Source organism: Macaca thibetana, chromosome 20 (assembly GCF_024542745.1).
Source record: "Macaca thibetana thibetana isolate TM-01 chromosome 20, ASM2454274v1, whole genome shotgun sequence".
In the NCBI taxonomy this organism is placed as follows: domain Eukaryota; kingdom Metazoa; phylum Chordata; class Mammalia; order Primates; family Cercopithecidae; genus Macaca; species Macaca thibetana.
Window position 1 is genome coordinate 15854266 of NC_065597.1, and position 18352 is coordinate 15872617.

Genomic DNA, 18352 nt, shown 5'->3' on the forward strand with positions numbered 1-18352 from the left:
GTAATCCCAGCACTTTGGGAAGCTGAGGTGGGTGGATCACTTGAGATCAGGAATTTAAGACCAGCTTAGGCAACATGGTGAAACCCGTCTCTACTAAAAATACAAAAATTAACCGAGTGTGGTGGTGTGTGTCTGCCTGTAATCCCAGCTACTCAGGAGGCCAAGGCATCAGAATTGCTTGAACCTGGGAGGTGGAGGTTGCAGTGAGTGAGATCGTGCCATTGTATTCCAGCCTGGGCAACAGAGCGGGACTCCATCTCAAAAAAAAAAAAAAGACAAGAATTAACATCACAAAAAATAGAGTAATCTAAATATATATAATAAAACAGTGGAATTTAGGAACAACATATTTTTAAAAATGAGTGTTCTCTACTAAATAGCAAATCCACTATCAGTTCATTTCCTGAGCAGTGTTATAATTGTATAGGCCCAATACGAATCTTGTTTGTTTCCTTTGAACTGTTTTCAGAATCTAGCACAGTTCTGGGTACTGAGTAAGAAACTGAGTGAGGAGGCTGCATTTCTATTTACAAGTCAGAAAAATCCAGGCAGGATAAGGGAAAACAACGTGAGATTTGGACATGGGAACACTTTAAAAATATATTGTTAAGTAAAAGAAAGTCATAAATACAATGTATATAATATAGTACCTTTTTTTGTTTTTGTTTTTGAGACAGTCTTGTGTCGCTCAGGCTGGTGTGCAGTGGTGCAGCAATAACTCATTGCATCCTTAAACTCCTGGGCTCAAGCGATTCACCTGCCTTAGCCTCTGAAAGTACTGGAATTACAGGTGTGAGCCACCACACCTACCTGGCCTATAATACCATTTTTTAATTTGAAAAGTATAGTTTCATTCCTTAAGAAAGACAAGAATACTATCTACCAAAATGTTATCAGAGATTATCTTTGGCAGTAGCATTAAAAGATTTTTTTTCCTGTTTGTCTCTATTTTTCAGTTTTTTTCAGTGAGTATATATTATCAGAAAAAAAATTATAATTTACAAAGCTTAGTCATTTAAAAATATGAAATTTCTAGGAGTAGAAATTATTTACGATATATGAAAAAGGCAAGATACAAAATTTATGTAAAAACAAATATTTGGTAGGAAATTCAGCAAAATGATAAAAGTAATTCTTTCAGATTGCTGGTATTGGCAATTTCTTTTCTTTATTTTGCAGATGTTCTCTCCATGTTAACAGCAGTTGATTATTTTTATAATTTTTAAACCAATAAATCAAAATAAATTAGAATACTTTGTAATAACCTAAAGGTGTTAGTCTTACTTAAGGTATTTTGCTTACCATGTAGAAAGCTTTGCTCAGTCACGGAACAGTGTGAATCACTTGCCTCACAGCACAGTGCTGTGTATATAATAAGAACTTGATAAATGTTTAGTGGAGATGAGTTAATGTCATGAATGGGTAAGTGTAGAGATTTAAAACTGAAAAGAATCTTAGCGATGGGCTGGGCGTGGTGGCTCACACCTATAATCCCAGCACTTTGGGAGGCTGAGGTGGGCAGATCACCTGAGGTCGGGAGTTCGAGACCAGCCTGGCCAACATAGAGAAACCCCGTTTCTACTAAAAATACAAAATCAGCCAGGCATGGTGGCGCATACCTGTAATCCCAGCTATTCGGGAGGCTGAGGCAGGAGAATTGCTTGAATCCGGGAGGCAGAGGTTGCGATGAGCCAAAATCAGACCATTGCACTCCAAACTGGGCAAGAAGAGTGAAACTCCGTCTCAAAAAAATAAAAAAAGAATCTTAGTGATGATTTAGTACAACCTCATGTTTTACAGCTGAGGGTATTGAAGACTGCTGACATTGACTTACTTAGCATTTTGCTGCTAAATACTAAGTGGTATAGCAAGCAACAAAACTAACCCCCAATTTGAGGCCACTCCTTTTCCAGCCACTTTCTGTACATTAGGTAACAGGAAGATGTTCCTGCCCACAAGATCCAACAGCCCTTGAAACACACTGAGGGAGATCAGGCTTAGTTATAGCAGGAGTAGTTACCTTCTTGAGCCGTTGCCTTTCCTGGTATTCCTGGTATCAGTTTCATTTCTCACCAGTCATCTGGCAGTGGACCATGTCGGCCTTCTGTACTCTGAATAGCACTTCCTTGGCAGCTGCTCAGTCTTGGTGCATTCTAGTATTCTAGTGTTTCTTTTTCAGCAAACTAAATAAATTGGAGCAATTGGAGGAACTGAACCTAAGTGGCAACAAGCTTAAAACCATTCCCACAACCATAGCAAACTGCAAAAGGCTGCACACCCTTGTTGCACACTCCAACAACATCAGCATTTTCCCAGAAATACTGCAGTTGCCTCAGATCCAGGTACTTCGGTGTGCTGGAATGATGTCCTTATTGGGGGAAACGGCAGGAGAGTGAATGAGGTTATTCTTTTATAAAGAAGAAAGGAGTGTGAGTGAGATCATTCTCATAAGGAAAAATATTATTGTCTTCTCATGTATTCTGGTTTGGGACCAGAGTGTATGTAATGAATTCCTGGGAAGAAATTAAGTTCCTCTTTGGGGATATAGTAAGAGATTGGACACTTGGGAGTAAAGAACTAAGTCTCTATGATGTATTTTCTTTTGATTTCTCTATTTTTTCTTAGTTTGTAGACCTAAGTTGCAATGACTTGACAGAAATCCTGATTCCAGAGGCTTTGCCTGCTACATTACAAGACCTTGACCTGACTGGAAATACAAATCTGGTTCTGGAACACAAGACACTGGACATATTTAGGTAGGAAAAAATTTGAAATGGAATCTCTATGTGCTCTTAGGCCCACCAGCCATGTGTAAGTCTTCCTTAGTACTATGGAGATCTCTATTAATGAAAGGAACAGAATGAATTTAGGCCATAAAGCCCCTAGGTTCTCTTCTTTGATTAAGTTATGAATAGATGTTGTATCCAGTAGTCAATCTGTTTATATTAGGACTACTCCATGGCTACTACCCACCCACATACTGAATATTTTCACAACAGGCATAGATGTTTTAGGTGGCACAGATTATATAACATCTAAGAGACAATGCAAGTTCATCCATTGTACCAAGACTTCATTGTATCAAAATACTTAACATAAATAGATGGTTGGCTAAAACTTGGAAATCTTTGTTGTGCTTAGTTTTTGATTGAAACTCCTACCCCTTTGATCCTCTTACCCCTTTCCTTTCTCTCCCCTCCTTCTTTGCCAGTAGTTAAGCATACTATTTTCATCAGTCTTTCTGGAAATGAATCTTAGGCTGTCCATAGATTATTTTATTAAAAGATATATTACTGTTGGCCGGGTGCAGTGGCTCACGCCTGTAATTCCAGCACTTTGGGGAGCCAAGGTGGGTGGATCACCTGAGGTCAGGAGTTCAAGACCAGCCTGGTCTACATGACAAAACTCCATCCCTATTAAAAATACAAAAATTAGCCAGGTGCGGTGGCTCACACCCGTAATGCTGCACTTTGGGAGGCCGAGGTGGGCAGATCACTTGAGGTCAGGAGTTCGAGACCAGCCTGCCCAATATGTTGAAACCCCATCTCTACTAAAAGTACGGAAATTAGCTGGTTGTTGTGGCAGGCACCTGTAATCCCAGCTACTCGGGAGACTGAGGCAGGAGAATCGTTTGAACCCAGGAAACAAAGGTTGCAGTGAGCTGATATTGCGCCACTGCACTCCAGCCTGGGCAACAGAGGGAGACTGTGTCTCAAAAAAACAAAAGAATAAAGAAATACAAAAGTTAGCCGGGCACGGTGGCATGCACCTGTAATCTCAGCTGCTCAGGAGGCTGAAGCAGGAAAATTGCTTGAACCCGGGAAGCAGAAGTTGCAGTGAGACGAGGTCACGCCACTGCACTCCAGCCTCTGTGACAAGAGGGAGACTCCGTCTCCAAAAATAAAATAAAATAAAATAAAATAAAATAATACTATTGTTGGGATAGTTTTTTGTAAAATACAGAAGAATATATGGTTTAATCTTCCTTCACCTCCCACAGCCATATCACAACTCTGAAAATTGATCAGAAACCTTTGCCAACCACAGATTCTACAGTTACATCAACTTTCTGGAGCCATGGACTGGCTGAGATGGCAGGGCAGAGAAATAAGTGAGTATATTGGCCGTGGAGACTGAGAAAGAAAAAAGGCAGCCCCTGGCGTCTGAGAACTGGCCTGATGCTCATAATAGCTAGGCCATGTTGTTCTGTTGTACATAAACAAATCATAGAACATCAGTGTCGGATAAGATCCCTTTGAGATCATGATAAAGTTTTAAGACAAAAACAACACAAATGTGCAGTCAACAGAATACCAAACACCCTCTTTCATGGCTAAGATGGGTAGATGCTACTTTCTTTACCAGTTACAGCTTTATCCTCCTGCTAATTTTCCTTCCCTATAGATAAGATTTATACCCAGCCATAGAATGGCCCCACTTTCTGATGACACCCAGTCTAGTATGATCCTCTTCCTTAGACCTTCCCCAAAGTGACCGAACCAAAGTCCAAACCCTGTAGTGGGTTCTTTTTAGCACCCCTTACCTGTATACCCCAAGGTTCCATGGGGTGCACTCTCATTTGCTATAAGGAGTAATAAACTCAACTTTTTCAACCTTAGGTGTGCTCTGGTGGTCTTTGGCTGATGGGCCTTGACAAAAGTAATCCTTAGTCACTACTAAGAGCAAGTGTTTTATCTTACCAGCCTTTGGCAGCATTGCAAAGCTAATATGTACTGCCCATGAATGCGGCTGTTTTCCCTTTCCTTAGGGCATTAGCTTTTTCAGATGTAGCTTAATTATGTCTAGGGACTTTTCTTATGTGTAGATTACGATTTGCTTCTAGTCTTCACCACCTTTAGTTAATACTTATGTTTTTTGTTTTTTGTTTTTTTTTTTTTTGAGACGGAGTCTCGCTGTGTCTCCCAGACTGGAGTGCAGTGGCACGATCTCGGCTCACTGCAAGCTCCACCTCCCAGGTTCACGCCATTCTCCTGCCTCAGCCTCCCGAGTAGCTGGGACTACAGGCGCCCACCACCACGCCCAACTAATTTTTTCTATTTTTAGTAGAGACGGAGTTTCACCGTGTTAGCCAGGATGGTCTCGATCTCCTGACCTCGTGATCCACCCGCCTCGGCCTCCCAAAGTGCTGGGATTACAGGCGTGAGCCACCACACCCAGCCAATACTTATGTTTTAAAAGAATGCTCCCGGCCAGGGACAGTGGCTCACGCCTGTAATCCCAGCACTTTGGGAGGCCGAGGCGGGCAGATCATAAGGTCAGGAGATCGAGACCATCCTGGGTAACACGGTGAAACCCCATTTCTACTAAAAATACAAAAAAATTAGGTGGGCGTGGTGGCTGGTGCCTGTAGTCCCAACTACTCGGGAGGCTGAGGCAGGAGAATGGCATGAACCTGGGAGGTGGAGCTTGTAGTGAGCCAAGATTGTGCCACTGCACTCCAGTCTGGGCGACAGTACCAGACTCCCTCTCAAAAAAAAAAAAAATCTCAAAAAAAAAAAAAAAAAAAAGAATGCTCCCTGAAGAATAATATTTTACCAGTAACTTTTTTTGATGATTGTGTTTCTCATGTTTCTGCTGTAGGCTGTGTGTCTCAGCGCTTGCTATGGATAACTTTTCAGAGGGTGTGGGAGCTGTGTATGGCATGTTTGATGGGGACCGAAATGAGGAGCTCCCACGCCTGCTGCAGTGTACGATGGCAGATGTGCTTTTAGAAGAGGTACAGCAGTCGACTAATGACACAGTTTTCATGGCTAACACCTTCTTGGTATCTCACAGGTAAGCAGGTGGGTTGAAAAATCCCTAACTCAGTTCTACATTTGGAAAGTATGTCTTTCTAAACCAAAAGGTCAGGGTCTAAATTAGGGTCTAAATTATGGATACAGGATCAAGGAAAGAACTCACGTTGTTGTCTTCTATGATCATTCTCTATATGAGCATGGAGTGTGGGGACTTTGGCTCTTTCAAAAGTCCATGGGGTCATCTGTTTTCTCTGTTGAATCCAAAGGCTGCTGAGGATCTGGGAAGCCCAAAATTTATGTGCGAAAGGTTGTGTGTGTATATATATCTGGTTGTACATTTTGAGGAGGAAGGTGGTCAGCTTTCATAAGATTGTCCAAGGAGTCAGTGACCTACGAAAGAGTTAACCAAATACTTATGAGATTCATAGGTTTAGAATACCTCTTTCTGGGGTTTTACCGAACTCATCTTCTAAGTAAAGTCTAAGCCACTTAAAGGCAAAAACCCTATACAGATGCTCCTCAACTTCGAATAGGGTTACATCCTGATAAACCCATCATAATTTGAAAATGTGATAAGTAGAAACTACATTTAATACACCTAACTTACCAAACATCATGGCTTCACTTAGCCTACGTTAAATGTGCTTGGAATGCTTACCCATTAGCTTATAGTTGGGCAAAATCATGTGGTGACACAGGGTACTGTATTGGTTGTTTACCCTTGTGATCAAGTGGCTGACTGGGAGCTATGGCTTGCTACCTCTGCCCAGCATCATGAGAGAATGTCGTACCATGTGTCACTAGCCCAGGAAAAGATCAAAATACAAATTACAGTTTCTACTTAATGCATGCAGTGTTGCTTTTGCACCATCATGAAGTCAAAAAGTCTTAAGTTGAACCATCATAAGTCGAGGATATCTGTATAACCTAACTGTAATGGAGTATTTGCATATCAGGTGGACCGATAAAGGATATAAACAACTGAGAGGTTGTTTGTAAACTTGTATAATCCAGGTTGAAATGGAACAGCTTGGAGCTTGAACTAGTTTTTTTTTTTTTTTTCTTTTTTGAGACGGAATCTTGCTCTGTCCCCCAGGCTGGAGTGCAGTGGCGCAACCTCGGCTCACTGCAAGCTCTGCCTCCCGGGTTCACGCCATTCTCCTGCCTCAGCCTCCCGAGTAGCTGGGGCTACAGGCACCTGCCACCACGTCCAGCTAATTTTTTGCATTTTTAGTAGAGACGGGGTTTCACCATGTTAGCCAGGATGGGCTTTAACTAGTTTTATCTGTCATAACAAAAGCGAAGTGTTAGGAAGGAGTCTGTTTTTCAGTAGTATAATTGAACTAGAAACTTTGCAAAATAAAGGGTTTAGGAAAGGGAACTCAATTTATGAAGCAACTCTTGAGCCAGGAACTGTAGCAAGTATTTTTCATGCTATATATTTTATCAGAGAAATTTCTTGGAGAAATCGCTTGCTGAGGGTCTGTAGCCAGAAAATGGCAGAGCTGGGATTTGAAACTAGGTCTTTTGCTAGTGTCTGTTCCTCATTAACATTGTTTCCAAGTACAGATGCGTGGATGCCCTGCATATGGGGGAAATGCAAGAATCATGGTCCTTCCCTCGAGGAACTTAGAACCTAAGTGAGTGGTTCTCAAAGTGTTGTTCTAGGACCAGCAGCCTCAGAATCACCAGAAATTTCTTGGAATACAGTTTACTGGGCCAGTCTCTTACCCACTGATTCAGAAACTCTGGGGCTAGGGCCCAGCAGTCCCTGTTCTGACAAGCCCTCAGGGGATTCTGATATGCTCAAGTTTGAGAGCCCCTGAATGAGGAAGTCTTTGATCAGACACAAAAGCTGTGGAGAAAGATGCAAAAGGTAGATTCTCTCCCTTTCGTAAACCTTTTCCTCAGCTGAGAATGGAGGCAGAACTGTCTTCACCACCATCAGCCACAGCAAGTCTGCAGTTAGGTAGATAAGGGTCAGGCTGGTTCACGATCACATGGCAAAAAAAAAAAAAAAGATGTATGTGCAGGACCACCACTTTCCTCTAAAACTAGCCACCACGTCTTCTTTTTCTTTCTTTCTGAACAGGAAATTAGGAATGGCTGGCCAGAAGTTGGGCTCCTCCGCTCTCCTGTGCTACATTCGCCCTGACACTGCCGATCCAGCAAGTAGCTTTAGCTTGACTGTAGCCAATGTTGGCACGTGTCAAGCAGTCCTGTGCCGAGGTGGGAAGCCAGTGCCCCTCTCTAAAGTCTTCAGCCTGGAGCAGGACCCAGAGGAGGCGCAAAGGGTGAAGGACCAAAAAGCCATCATCACAGAGGTGTGTTCCGCTCCCTGCCAGTCACTTCTGCTCCCCAGATCCAGTGGAGGCTGCTTTGTGTATAGGTGATGAAGGCCCATTTTCTTCCTATCACGCCCTGTAAATTGTATCCAATCCAGATAAAAGTTCAATTCAGATGGTTTCAGCTATAGTCCTAGAAGAAAATCTGATCGGTGACTAGCACAGAGAAGCAGCAAAGTGAATTAGAAATACAAAATCCTGATTTGTCGTCCTGTATATTGATAGCTAGCTTGTAAAATGGATGTTAAATGTCCCCTTAGCTAATTTCCAGCTCATCTGGTTTGTTATTCCAAATAGAAGAAAGAGTTCTCTAGTTTGACATCTCCATTCTGAAATGCAAAGTTTCAAAATGTTCTGTGTTTATACTCTATGTGGTGTAGTATGCGTTGGTGTTCTGTTTTGATAATGAAACATCAGTATTTCTACTGTTTTTTAGCTTTTCTCCTTTTTTAGAAATTAACATTTTGCTCTCAGAGAAACTTTAGCAATTACTTGTGAACATTGTTTATCACAAAGTGGAATTCCGTTCAGATCTTTTGAGAACTGTAAATTGGATTGTTTGTTTCTGTATTGTTGAGTTTTAAGAGTCTTTGTAGGCCCGGCTCGGTGGCTCATGCCTGTAATCTCAGCACTTTGGGAGTCCAAGGTGGGCGGATCACATGAGGTCAGGAGTTTGAGACCAGCCTGACCAACATGGAGAAGCCCTGTCGCTACTGAAAATACAAAAAAAAAAAAAAAAAAAAAAAAAAGAAGCCAGGCGTGGTGGCGCATGCCTGCAATCCCAGCTACTGAAAATACAAAAAAAAAAAAAAAAAAAAAAAAAAAAAAAGAAGCCAGGCGTGGTGGCGCATGCCTGCAATCCCAGCTACTCGGGAGGCTGAGGCAGGAGAATTGCTTGAACCTGGGAGGTGGAGGTTGCGGTGAGCCGAGATTGCGCCACTGCATTCCAGCCTGGGTGACAAGAGCAAAACTCCGTCTCAAAAAAAAAAAAAAAAAAAAAAAAAAATCTTTGTATATTTTGGAAACAAGTTCTTTATCAGATACATGTTTTGCAAATATTTTTTCCCAGTCTGGGGCTTGTCTTTCCATTCTTTTAACAGTGTTTTTTTGCAGAGCTTTTAGTTTTAATGAAGGCCCACTTGTCGGTTTTTGTCTCATGGATCGTGCTTGTGGTGTTGTATCTAAAACTCATGGCCAAACCCAAGGTCACCTAGATTTTCTTCTATGTTATCTTCTAGAAGTTTAGTTTTGTGTTTTACATTTTGGTCCACGGTCTGTTTTGAGTTAATTTTTGTGAAAAGTGTAAGCTCCCTGTCTATATTGGTGTTTTGCATGTAGGTGTCCACTTGTTCCAGCACCATTTGTTGAAACGACAAATAGTCAAAAGACTATTTGTATGACCTTTGCTCTTTTTTCAGAGATCAGTTGACTGTATTTGTGTGGGTCCATTTCTGGACTATTCTGTCAGAATTCTGTATTAAAGTTCATCTAAGGAAACTAAAATCAAAAACCATCATTATTAAGTGATTGATACTATTAGGATTCTGGAAATATGAGACATTAGTTTTGGGAAGCTCAGTCAAAACAAATGAAAGATAAAAGATAGTATTTTAACTTTTTCATTATTTTTAGAGACAAAGTCTTGCTGTTTTACCCAGTTTGTACTTGAACTCCTGGATTAAGTGATCTTTCTGCTTTAGCTTCCTGAGTAGCTGGGACTATAGGCACATGCCACTGCGCCTGGCTTCAGATAACTTTTTGTTTGACTTGTCTTTTTATAGAATTTGGATAATGTTTATTCTTTTTTTTTTTTTTTTTTTTTTTTTTTTTTTGAGGCAGAGTTTCATTCTTGTTGCTTAGGCTGGAGTGCAATGGCATTATCTTGGCTCACCGCAATCTCTGCCTCCCGGGTTCAAGTGAGTCTCCTGCCTCGGCCTCCCGAGTAGCTGGGACTGTAGGCGCCTATGCGCCACTACGCCTGGCTAATTTTGTGTTTTTAGTAGAGACAGGGTTTCTCCATGTTGGTCAGTCTGGTCTTGAACTCCCATCTCAGATGATCTGCCCACCTCAGCCTCCCAAAGTGCTGGGATTACAAGCATGAGCCACCGCACCTGGCCAATGTTTAGATTTTTCTTAGGGGATTGTACACAAGTAGGAAGTATTTTTATGAATGTTATTTTAACCACAAACATTTATTGTTTGTCCATTATTTGCCAAGCACCATACCTTTATTATTTTACTTAATCTTAACAGTAACTCCCATGAATTGGTGGGCCCTAGCCCCAGAGTTTCTGATTCAGTGGGTGGTTGTTAAACTCCCATTTTCATTTTTCAGATGAAGAAAGTACAGTTTAGAGTTTATGACAAATTCTGACAGATAAGGTCAGGTCTTCTCCCAGAGGGTAACTGCAACTATGAAATTAATTTATTGATGACTTTAGAGTTTTGTTTTGTATTTTTTTCTTTTCTTGAAATCAATACTACAAAGTGTCTGACTTGTGAGCATTCCCAGCCTGCAAGCAGGGTTGCTCTGTTTCCTCTAAGTTTGGAATTACAGAGATTTTGATTTGATCAGCTGTTTATTCTTGGTGCAGTCCCCAGAGCGTAGGTCAGTGATGCTGCACGTCTCAGACTCTCCCTTTTTAGGCTGAATAACCTTAGAGATTATTCGATGCCTTAACTACCAAGATTGTCTTTACCATTGGTATCTTTTCAGTCCCAGCTAATATCCCTTTAAGTGAAAAATCACTTTTAGTGACCTTTCTGTTTCATCCTCTCTGAGAGTACTAGTGACAGAGAATTAATGATAGTTCTGCTTGTTGTTTTTCTATCATGTTTCTCTATTTATAGACATACTGAGGCCTGTTTTTCATGTTAAAGCAAACGTCTTTTGGGATGGTGGTGCCTTTTAGTTACCTATTTTTACTTGACTCTATAATAACCATATAGTATTTTGTCTTTTAAGACTTCTCTACATTTATTTCTGTGCATCCACTTAAAATTACACTAATCCATAGGAAAAATCATACACAGTTTTATTGTAGATCCCTAAGCACTGTGATCTAGAAAGATATCAAGTTGCCTATCATTGTTGCTTGTTTCTCAGAATTTGTGTCCTGCTCTTCTCTAGGACAACAAAGTGAATGGGGTAACCTGCTGTACCCGGATGCTGGGCTGTACATACCTCTACCCTTGGATCCTCCCCAAGCCCCACATATCTTCCACTCCACTGACCATTCAAGATGAGTTGCTGATTCTGGGAAACAAAGCATTGTGGGAACACTTGTCCTACACAGAAGCTGTCAATGCTGTACGTCATGTACAAGACCCATTAGCAGCTGCTAAGAAGCTGTGCACGTTAGCACAGAGCTATGGCTGTCAGGACAACGTAGGGGCGATGGTGGTTTATTTGAATATTGGTGAGGAAGGCTGCACTTGTGAAATGAATGGGCTCACCCTCCCAGGTCCTGTGGGATTTGCTTCAACCACCAGTATCAAGGATGCCCCTAAGCCAGCCACTCCATCCTCTAGCAGTGGGATTGCCTCTGAGTTCAGCAGTGAGATGTCCACCTCAGAGGTGAGCAGTGAAGTGGGGTCCACTGCTTCTGATGAGCATAATGCTGGGGGCCTGGACACTGCCTTGCTTCCGAGGCCAGAGCGGCGCTGCAGCCTCCACCCAACACCCACCTCTGGGCTGTTTCAGCGCCAGCCTTCTTGTGCTACCTTCTCCAGTAACCAGTCTGACAACGGCCTGGACAGTGATGATGACCAGCCCGTTGAGGGGGTCATAACCAACGGCAGCAAGGTAGAGGTAGAAGTAGACATCCACTGCTGCAGGGGGAGGGATCTGGAGAACTCACCCCCTCTCAGAGAGAGTTCTCCTACCCCGTGTTCTGAGGAACATGCTAGAGGGTTGTGTTTTGGGATCCGAAGACAGAACAGTGTGAATAGTGGCATAGTCCTGCCAATGAGCAAGGACAGGATGGAGTTACAGAAGTCTCCCTCCACCTCCTGCCTCTATGGGAAGAAACTCTCCAATGGCTCTATTGTGCCCCTAGAGGACAGCCTCAACCTCATTGAAGTGGCCACAGAAGTGCCCAAGAGGAAAACTGGCTATTTTGCTGCCCCCACTCAGATGGAACCAGAGGATCAGTTTGTTGTACCTCGTGACCTGGAAGAAGAAGTGAAGGAACAAATGAAGCAGCACCAGGACAGCCGGCTCGAGCCTGAGCCCCACGAAGAGGATCGGACCGAGCCTCCGGAGGAGTTTGACACAGCACTGTGACCACCCCACTGGGCACCGTGTGGGAGGAGGCTGTGCAGGGTTGGGGTAGGAACCTGCCAGAGGCATTCTGCCTCTACATTTCTTTTTGTTGGTTTTGGTTTTTTTTTTTTTTTTTTTTTTTTTTTGAGATGGAGTCTCGCTTGGTTGCTCAGGCTGGAGTGCAATAGTGCAATCTAGGGTCACTGTGACCTCCGCCCCTGGGTTCAAGCCATTCTCCTGTCTCAGCCTCCCGAGTAGCTGGGATTACAGGCACCTGCCATCATGCCCAGCTAATTTTTTTTTTTTTTTTTTTTTTTGTATTTTTTTAGAGATGGGGTTTCACCATGTTGGCCAGGCTGGTGTTGAACTCCTGACCTCAGGTGATCCACCCTCCTTGGCCTCCCAAAGTGCTGGGATTACAGGCACGAGCCACCGCACCCAGCCCTGCCTCTACATTTCTAAACCATAGCTGTGTGGGGTTGAACTCGGAGCCAAAAAGAGTGAGAGCCATCAGTGGCTGGCTCTGGATAAACTAGTAGCCACCATCAGTGTTAAGTTTGATATTTAACCTGCATTGGAATTCCCAGGGGTACTGGGAAGAAAGCAGCTGTTCTGTGTCAGTCCTACCACCTGCCATTAACCCTTTCTCTCCTAGGATCATTTTGAGAATTTGCCTGCCTGGGCAGGAAAGGGACTATTTATGTGGAGGAAAAAAGTGAAGATCGATTCTCTTTACTAATTGCTGCTGATGGATCTCTGTGATAGAGAAATCACCTTATCTCAGACTAATGGGGTGTGATGTGACTAGTCACATGGCTTTTCATTCTTCTCTACGAGAATACAGCCTATCAAAATGATGTCTGTTGGAAATGTAGAACCAATCAAACATAATTTATGTATGTAATGTAATAAGAGCACTTTTCATTGACTGTGAACTTTTTATTTTTGAATCTGCACTCGAGCCAATCTTCTTAGAGGCAGCCCGGCACCTTCATCCATAGGCAGAGAGAGAATTGGGTGTTGGAGCCTTATCCAAGGGTATAGGAAGGACCCTGTGAAGTTGATTTAACTGTTGGATGTCAGACTGTGAAAGCTCCTGAAAAACTTGGGGTAATAGGATCTTCTTTTGGGGATGAAAATGGGGAAGGAGTGAGGACCAAGACTACTTCTCCCTAGATCAGAAAAAGAGAATTACCCCTTGACACATATGATACCTGCTAGGTATTTCCCAAGGAAATTGAGAGATTGGCCTCTTTCCTTGGCACGTGGAGGAATTGGCAGGCAGCTTCCTAAGGGGGAGGGTCAAGGCTGACCCTGCTTGCATCCATGTGACCTTAAGTTATGGCAGATGACTCTGAAGTGGACTGAGGCCAATGAGAACAGATGAATGGAGCGCTCAGGTTAGACTTGTTCCTTCTCCTATGCTGGAGGAGAGGGATGGTTCTCTAGAATATTGGAAATGAGTTGAGGGCTTGCCTCTTGAATGTTGAACAGTGTACTCTTCTGAAAACTGCATACTCTATGTGGTTTTAGAATACTGGGCTCAATACTAACATAAGAAAGACACTTCATTGAGAAATTCTTAAGCTTACAGAAAACCTGTATTTTTTGCACATTCCACATAACCCTAGCAAAATGCAGTTTCTTCATATTTCTGTCACTTTTTCCACTTGAAGATTTGCCTAGGAAAATTCCTATTCCCACAAAATGTTGGCATTGCTTGATTTTACCCAATGGGGAATGTGCTTTGAAGTTTTGGAACACTTCTACAATTAAAAATAGAGTAGAGCCATTTTTTATTTGTTTCATCAGAAACAATACATTAAAGAGAGGGTTAAATATAAATATATTTTCGTGTGTATTTTTGGGAAGTTTTTGTTCAAAGCAATAGTCAAAAACCAGATGACCTGTCCATAATAATTGTGTGTCTTCATCTTCTCAGAGGCCCCGTGCCCATATGCACGTGTCATTGGGGTACACTCTTGGGGGATTTGGTACACTCTAACAGATGTCCAATGTTCAACCCCTCGAGAATCTGAACTTGATTCCCCAAATTGTCAAACTACTGGTCAGCTATTGAAAAATTTTAGAACTCAGGTCTTCGATTTGAAGTAGGGAACATAGTGGTTCACGCAGAGTTTAGGTGCTGTTAGAAAGATGGGAACAAGAGTGTTTTGCCACCTTATTTTTATATGGGAATTTTTTTTTTTAATGAAGAAAAATGAAAATGAAATAACCCAGGATGATAGTGATGAATGATGTAAAACATCTTACTCAGACGGCAGAACCTTCAGGCTGTAGAATAGTGATGTCCAAAAATTAAAGTTATTTTGGGAATACACCACTTTAATAGTATAGTCTCATAAAAATTATTATTTATGGTGAACCCCTTTCTTGTCTGCTATTCGTTTCCCACCCTACTTACTGGAACCCCCTCAAATCCCAGTTCTGAAATCACCTTACCAAAAGTAAATGTATTTACTTTTTAGTCAGCAGAACTCTGTAATTCCAAATGTTGTTCTGTGTGCTAGAATTATTTTCAGGAACCATTAGGTTGTATTGAAAATCTTTATTATAGGCAGTACCAAAACTGATTATTCTTTTTTGCAGTCTCCTTTAATTCATGTCCTTTTGTAGTTGCTCTGTATTAAAACAGAGGGTAAAAAGGCCATAGCCCATTATGAAAAATATAATACAAAACTCTTTGACCTCTGAGGTAATTTACAGACACTGTGTTTTCTAAACAGGCTGTCGGTGAAAGCCAGTATCTGCTTTCAGGTGAATGTAATCTACTTCCGAGTACTTTACCCAGAGGATGTGTTCCCCAGGTGGGCAGAGTACAGTTGATCTCAAGCATAGAGATTCTGGCCTCTGCATGTTCTCAGGTCTCTGTGTGTACCTCCCATTGAATAGAGAAGCTTAAGATAATTTCTGAGAGAAGAACACTGCTGATTATGGGAGCAGTTTAGGAGTCCATGGAAAAAAGAAAAATACATGTGTCTTGGCAGCCACCGTATATTTTTATTCAAATGGATTGGAAGGATATTTGAAAATTTGAATGTGGGTATGACGTAAAGCTACAGTGCACTATAAAGTCAAGTCATTGAATTACCACTCCTGATACAGGGCTTTATTGTACTACTGTGAAGTGTATGTGTGCAATACATTGGTGAGTTCATTTACTGGTGTACGGAAGAGCCAGCAGGAGCAGTGTGGTCATTGCTGGGTGCTATTACAGGTGCTTGTAGTGAGTGCTTCTTTCCAGGAGATGGAGCCAGTTGGGTGTGGCAGATCTACTGAATATCAAATGATGCTCTTCTTCCCATTTAGACCTTTAGTGAAAGCTGGTACTTGGAAACCACAGGCTCACCTTCTCTGTCTATCCAATAATTATTAATGAAGAGACCTCCATAAGGGAGCAGCTGGCTGTTATCGATAAATGTACCAATTATTAAATTAGTCTCCAAGCCATTCAGTGATGTCTTCAGCGTCACTATAGAACTGTCTTGTGTCACTTTTTACTTCCTTCTGGGTGGAGGCTTTCAGACTCCCAATCATGAAGGCAAGTTAATCTTTCTCTCCAGTTAGTGACTTTTGCCCCATAGTTGGGTAAGCACTTCCTAGATTGAGAAAAAGCAGCTACAGTCAATCCTGCTCTGTTTCCCTCATTTGGTGATCAGTCAGTCACACATAAGCTCCTTGTATTCTAAATTTCATGCACTTCTCCCAGATGCTATAGGGTTTTCTCTCACTGTTGCCAATGGATGTCATCCAGACAGTGGGCTCATATCTTATGGTTTTGTGCAATCACTGTTGTATTGTAGTCCTAAGACTCATTATAGTGTATTTTTGATATTTTTGAAATGTGTTAAATTTTTTAATTCAATAATATGAGCCAGAGCATGTTGCAGCAAATCTATTGTTTGTAAAAATAACAATAACAATAATAAATAAAATAAAGTGGAATCTCTTTTTCATGGCTTTGTTTTAAAATGGAGTGCTTGTTATTTCATAAGTATTTTAGCATGAAGCTATAATTTTCTCTCCTAACTTGTTTGTAGAATTGGGTTCTTAACCAAAAGCACCTGCAGGATTTTCCTGGGCAAGATAAGTGAGAACAAGCACATTAAACCACATTCCATGACACTGCAAAGCTATGAGTTAAGGCAAGAATAAATATTTTTGATCAGCTTTTAAGCTGAAATGGCAATACAGATTTTTACTTCATGAAACACTATGTTTTGCCTTGGTTTACGTGCTTACAGAAATCACAGAGCCAGGAAAAAGGAAAAAAATCAGGAAACACTGTCCTTATTGACATGCAGGTTATTAGCTGACTACCAGAAACTCAATTGTAAACAATCCACAGCTCCATCTAAATGACAGCTGGTGACATCGTGGAAAAGCCGGTCATCATGTTTTTAATGACAGCTTTGGTGTAAGAAGGAACTTCAGAGTCTTGGCTCATGAGCTACTTAGAATCCAGTTAAGCCTCTAAACTGTTGCTCGCTTACCCCGACTCCCGTGGGTGTCTCCCATAATCTCTGGACTTTGAAGCAAGAGTAGCTACCTCTCAACTGATTGATTGATAGGTTGAGTCAGGGTCTTGCTCTGTTGCCCAGGCTGGAGTGCAGTGGTGTGATCTTGGCTCATTGCAACCTCTACCTCCCATGCTAATGCGATCCTCCCACCTTAGCCTCGTGAGTAGCCAGGGCCATAGGCAAGCACCATCACACACAGCTCGTTTGTAATTTTTGTAGAGACATGGTTTTGCCATGTTGCCCAGGCTGCTCTCGAACCTCTGGGCTCAAGAGATCTGCCTGCCTTGGCTTCCCAAGGTGCTGGGATTACAGGCATGAGCCACTGCACACTGCCTGCTACCTCTCATTTTAAATAAAAGTCAAGATAAAGTCATTTATAGGTTTCCTCTTCATCTACCAGAAGGAACTTTATTTATTTTTTGAGACAGAATCTTGCTCTGTCACCCAGGCTGGAAGTGCAGTGGCGTGATCTTGGCTCAGTGCAACCTCTGCCTCCCAAGTTCAAGCTATTCTGCCTCAGCCTCCCAAGTAGCTGGGACTAGCACTGCCATGCCTGGCTAATTTTTTGTAGTTTTAGTAGAGACAGGGTTTCAATGTGTTACCCAGGTGGGTCTCGAACTCCTGAGCTCAGGCAATCTGCCCTCCTCGGCCTCCCAAAGTGCTGAGATTACAGGCATGAGCTACCGCGCCCGACCGTTTATTTTTTTTGAGTCGGAATCTCGCTCTGTCGTCCAGGCTGGAGTGCAATGGCGTGATTCCAGCTCACTGCAACCTCTGCCTCCTAGGTTCAAGCGATTCTCCTGCCTCAGTCTCCCAAGTAGGTGGGATTACAGGCATGCACCACCACACCTGGCTAATTTTTGTATTTTTAGTAGAGACGGGGTTTCACCATGTTGGCCAGACTGGTCTCTGACCTCAGGTGATCCACCCGCCTCGGCCTCCCAAAGTGCTGGGATTACAGGTGTGAGCCACCACACCTGGCCAGAAGGAACATTTTAAACACTTGGTTCAACAACCATTTATTGAGCACCTTCAACATGCTTTTATACCTCAGTTCCACCAGACACACACCTCCCTCAGCCAGCATGGCAGAAATGAATCAATGTCATGCGATATAAATTCCCTCGTACACCAAAGGCCACAAGAGTATGTCAGTCACTCAGAACACCTTCCAGTGTGTGATTCAGTGGGCCTGAGTTTTGCCTCTGCTACTTAAAAGTTTTGTGACTTCAGGCAGTTACTTAACCTCTCTAAGGCTGTTTTTCTCATTAAATGTTAATATCTTTTATCAAAGGGCTTGTTTATCATGATACTGTACATACCACCTAACCTTGAACCTTGTCTCCTCATCTGTAAAGTGTGAACAGTACACCTTGGCCTGACTGACAAGCAGTAGTAAGAGAAGGTTTGCTAAAGCATGGTGAACGTTGTAAAGCCGTAAGA

The 18352-nt window shown here is 42.3% G+C and overlaps 2 protein-coding genes across 4 annotated transcripts in view; one reads left to right on the plus strand and one right to left on the minus strand.

The window, feature by feature from the left end:
- Positions 1 to 16361, plus strand: part of PHLPP2 (PH domain and leucine rich repeat protein phosphatase 2) — a 77065-nt gene extending 60704 nt beyond the window's left edge. For all 3 annotated transcript variants that reach the window (XM_050772656.1, XM_050772658.1, XM_050772657.1), the window contains 6 exons: positions 2180 to 2342; positions 2626 to 2756; positions 4001 to 4111; positions 5602 to 5796; positions 7852 to 8083; positions 11235 to 16361. In XM_050772656.1, the coding sequence (XP_050628613.1) occupies positions 2180 to 2342; positions 2626 to 2756; positions 4001 to 4111; positions 5602 to 5796; positions 7852 to 8083; positions 11235 to 12389 (1987 nt within the window). In that variant the 3' untranslated portion in view covers positions 12390 to 16361. The remainder of the gene's footprint in view (positions 1 to 2179; positions 2343 to 2625; positions 2757 to 4000; positions 4112 to 5601; positions 5797 to 7851; positions 8084 to 11234) is intronic.
- Positions 1 to 18352, minus strand: part of IST1 (IST1 factor associated with ESCRT-III) — a 413363-nt gene that overhangs the window by 277279 nt on the left and 117732 nt on the right. The window lies entirely within an intron of this gene.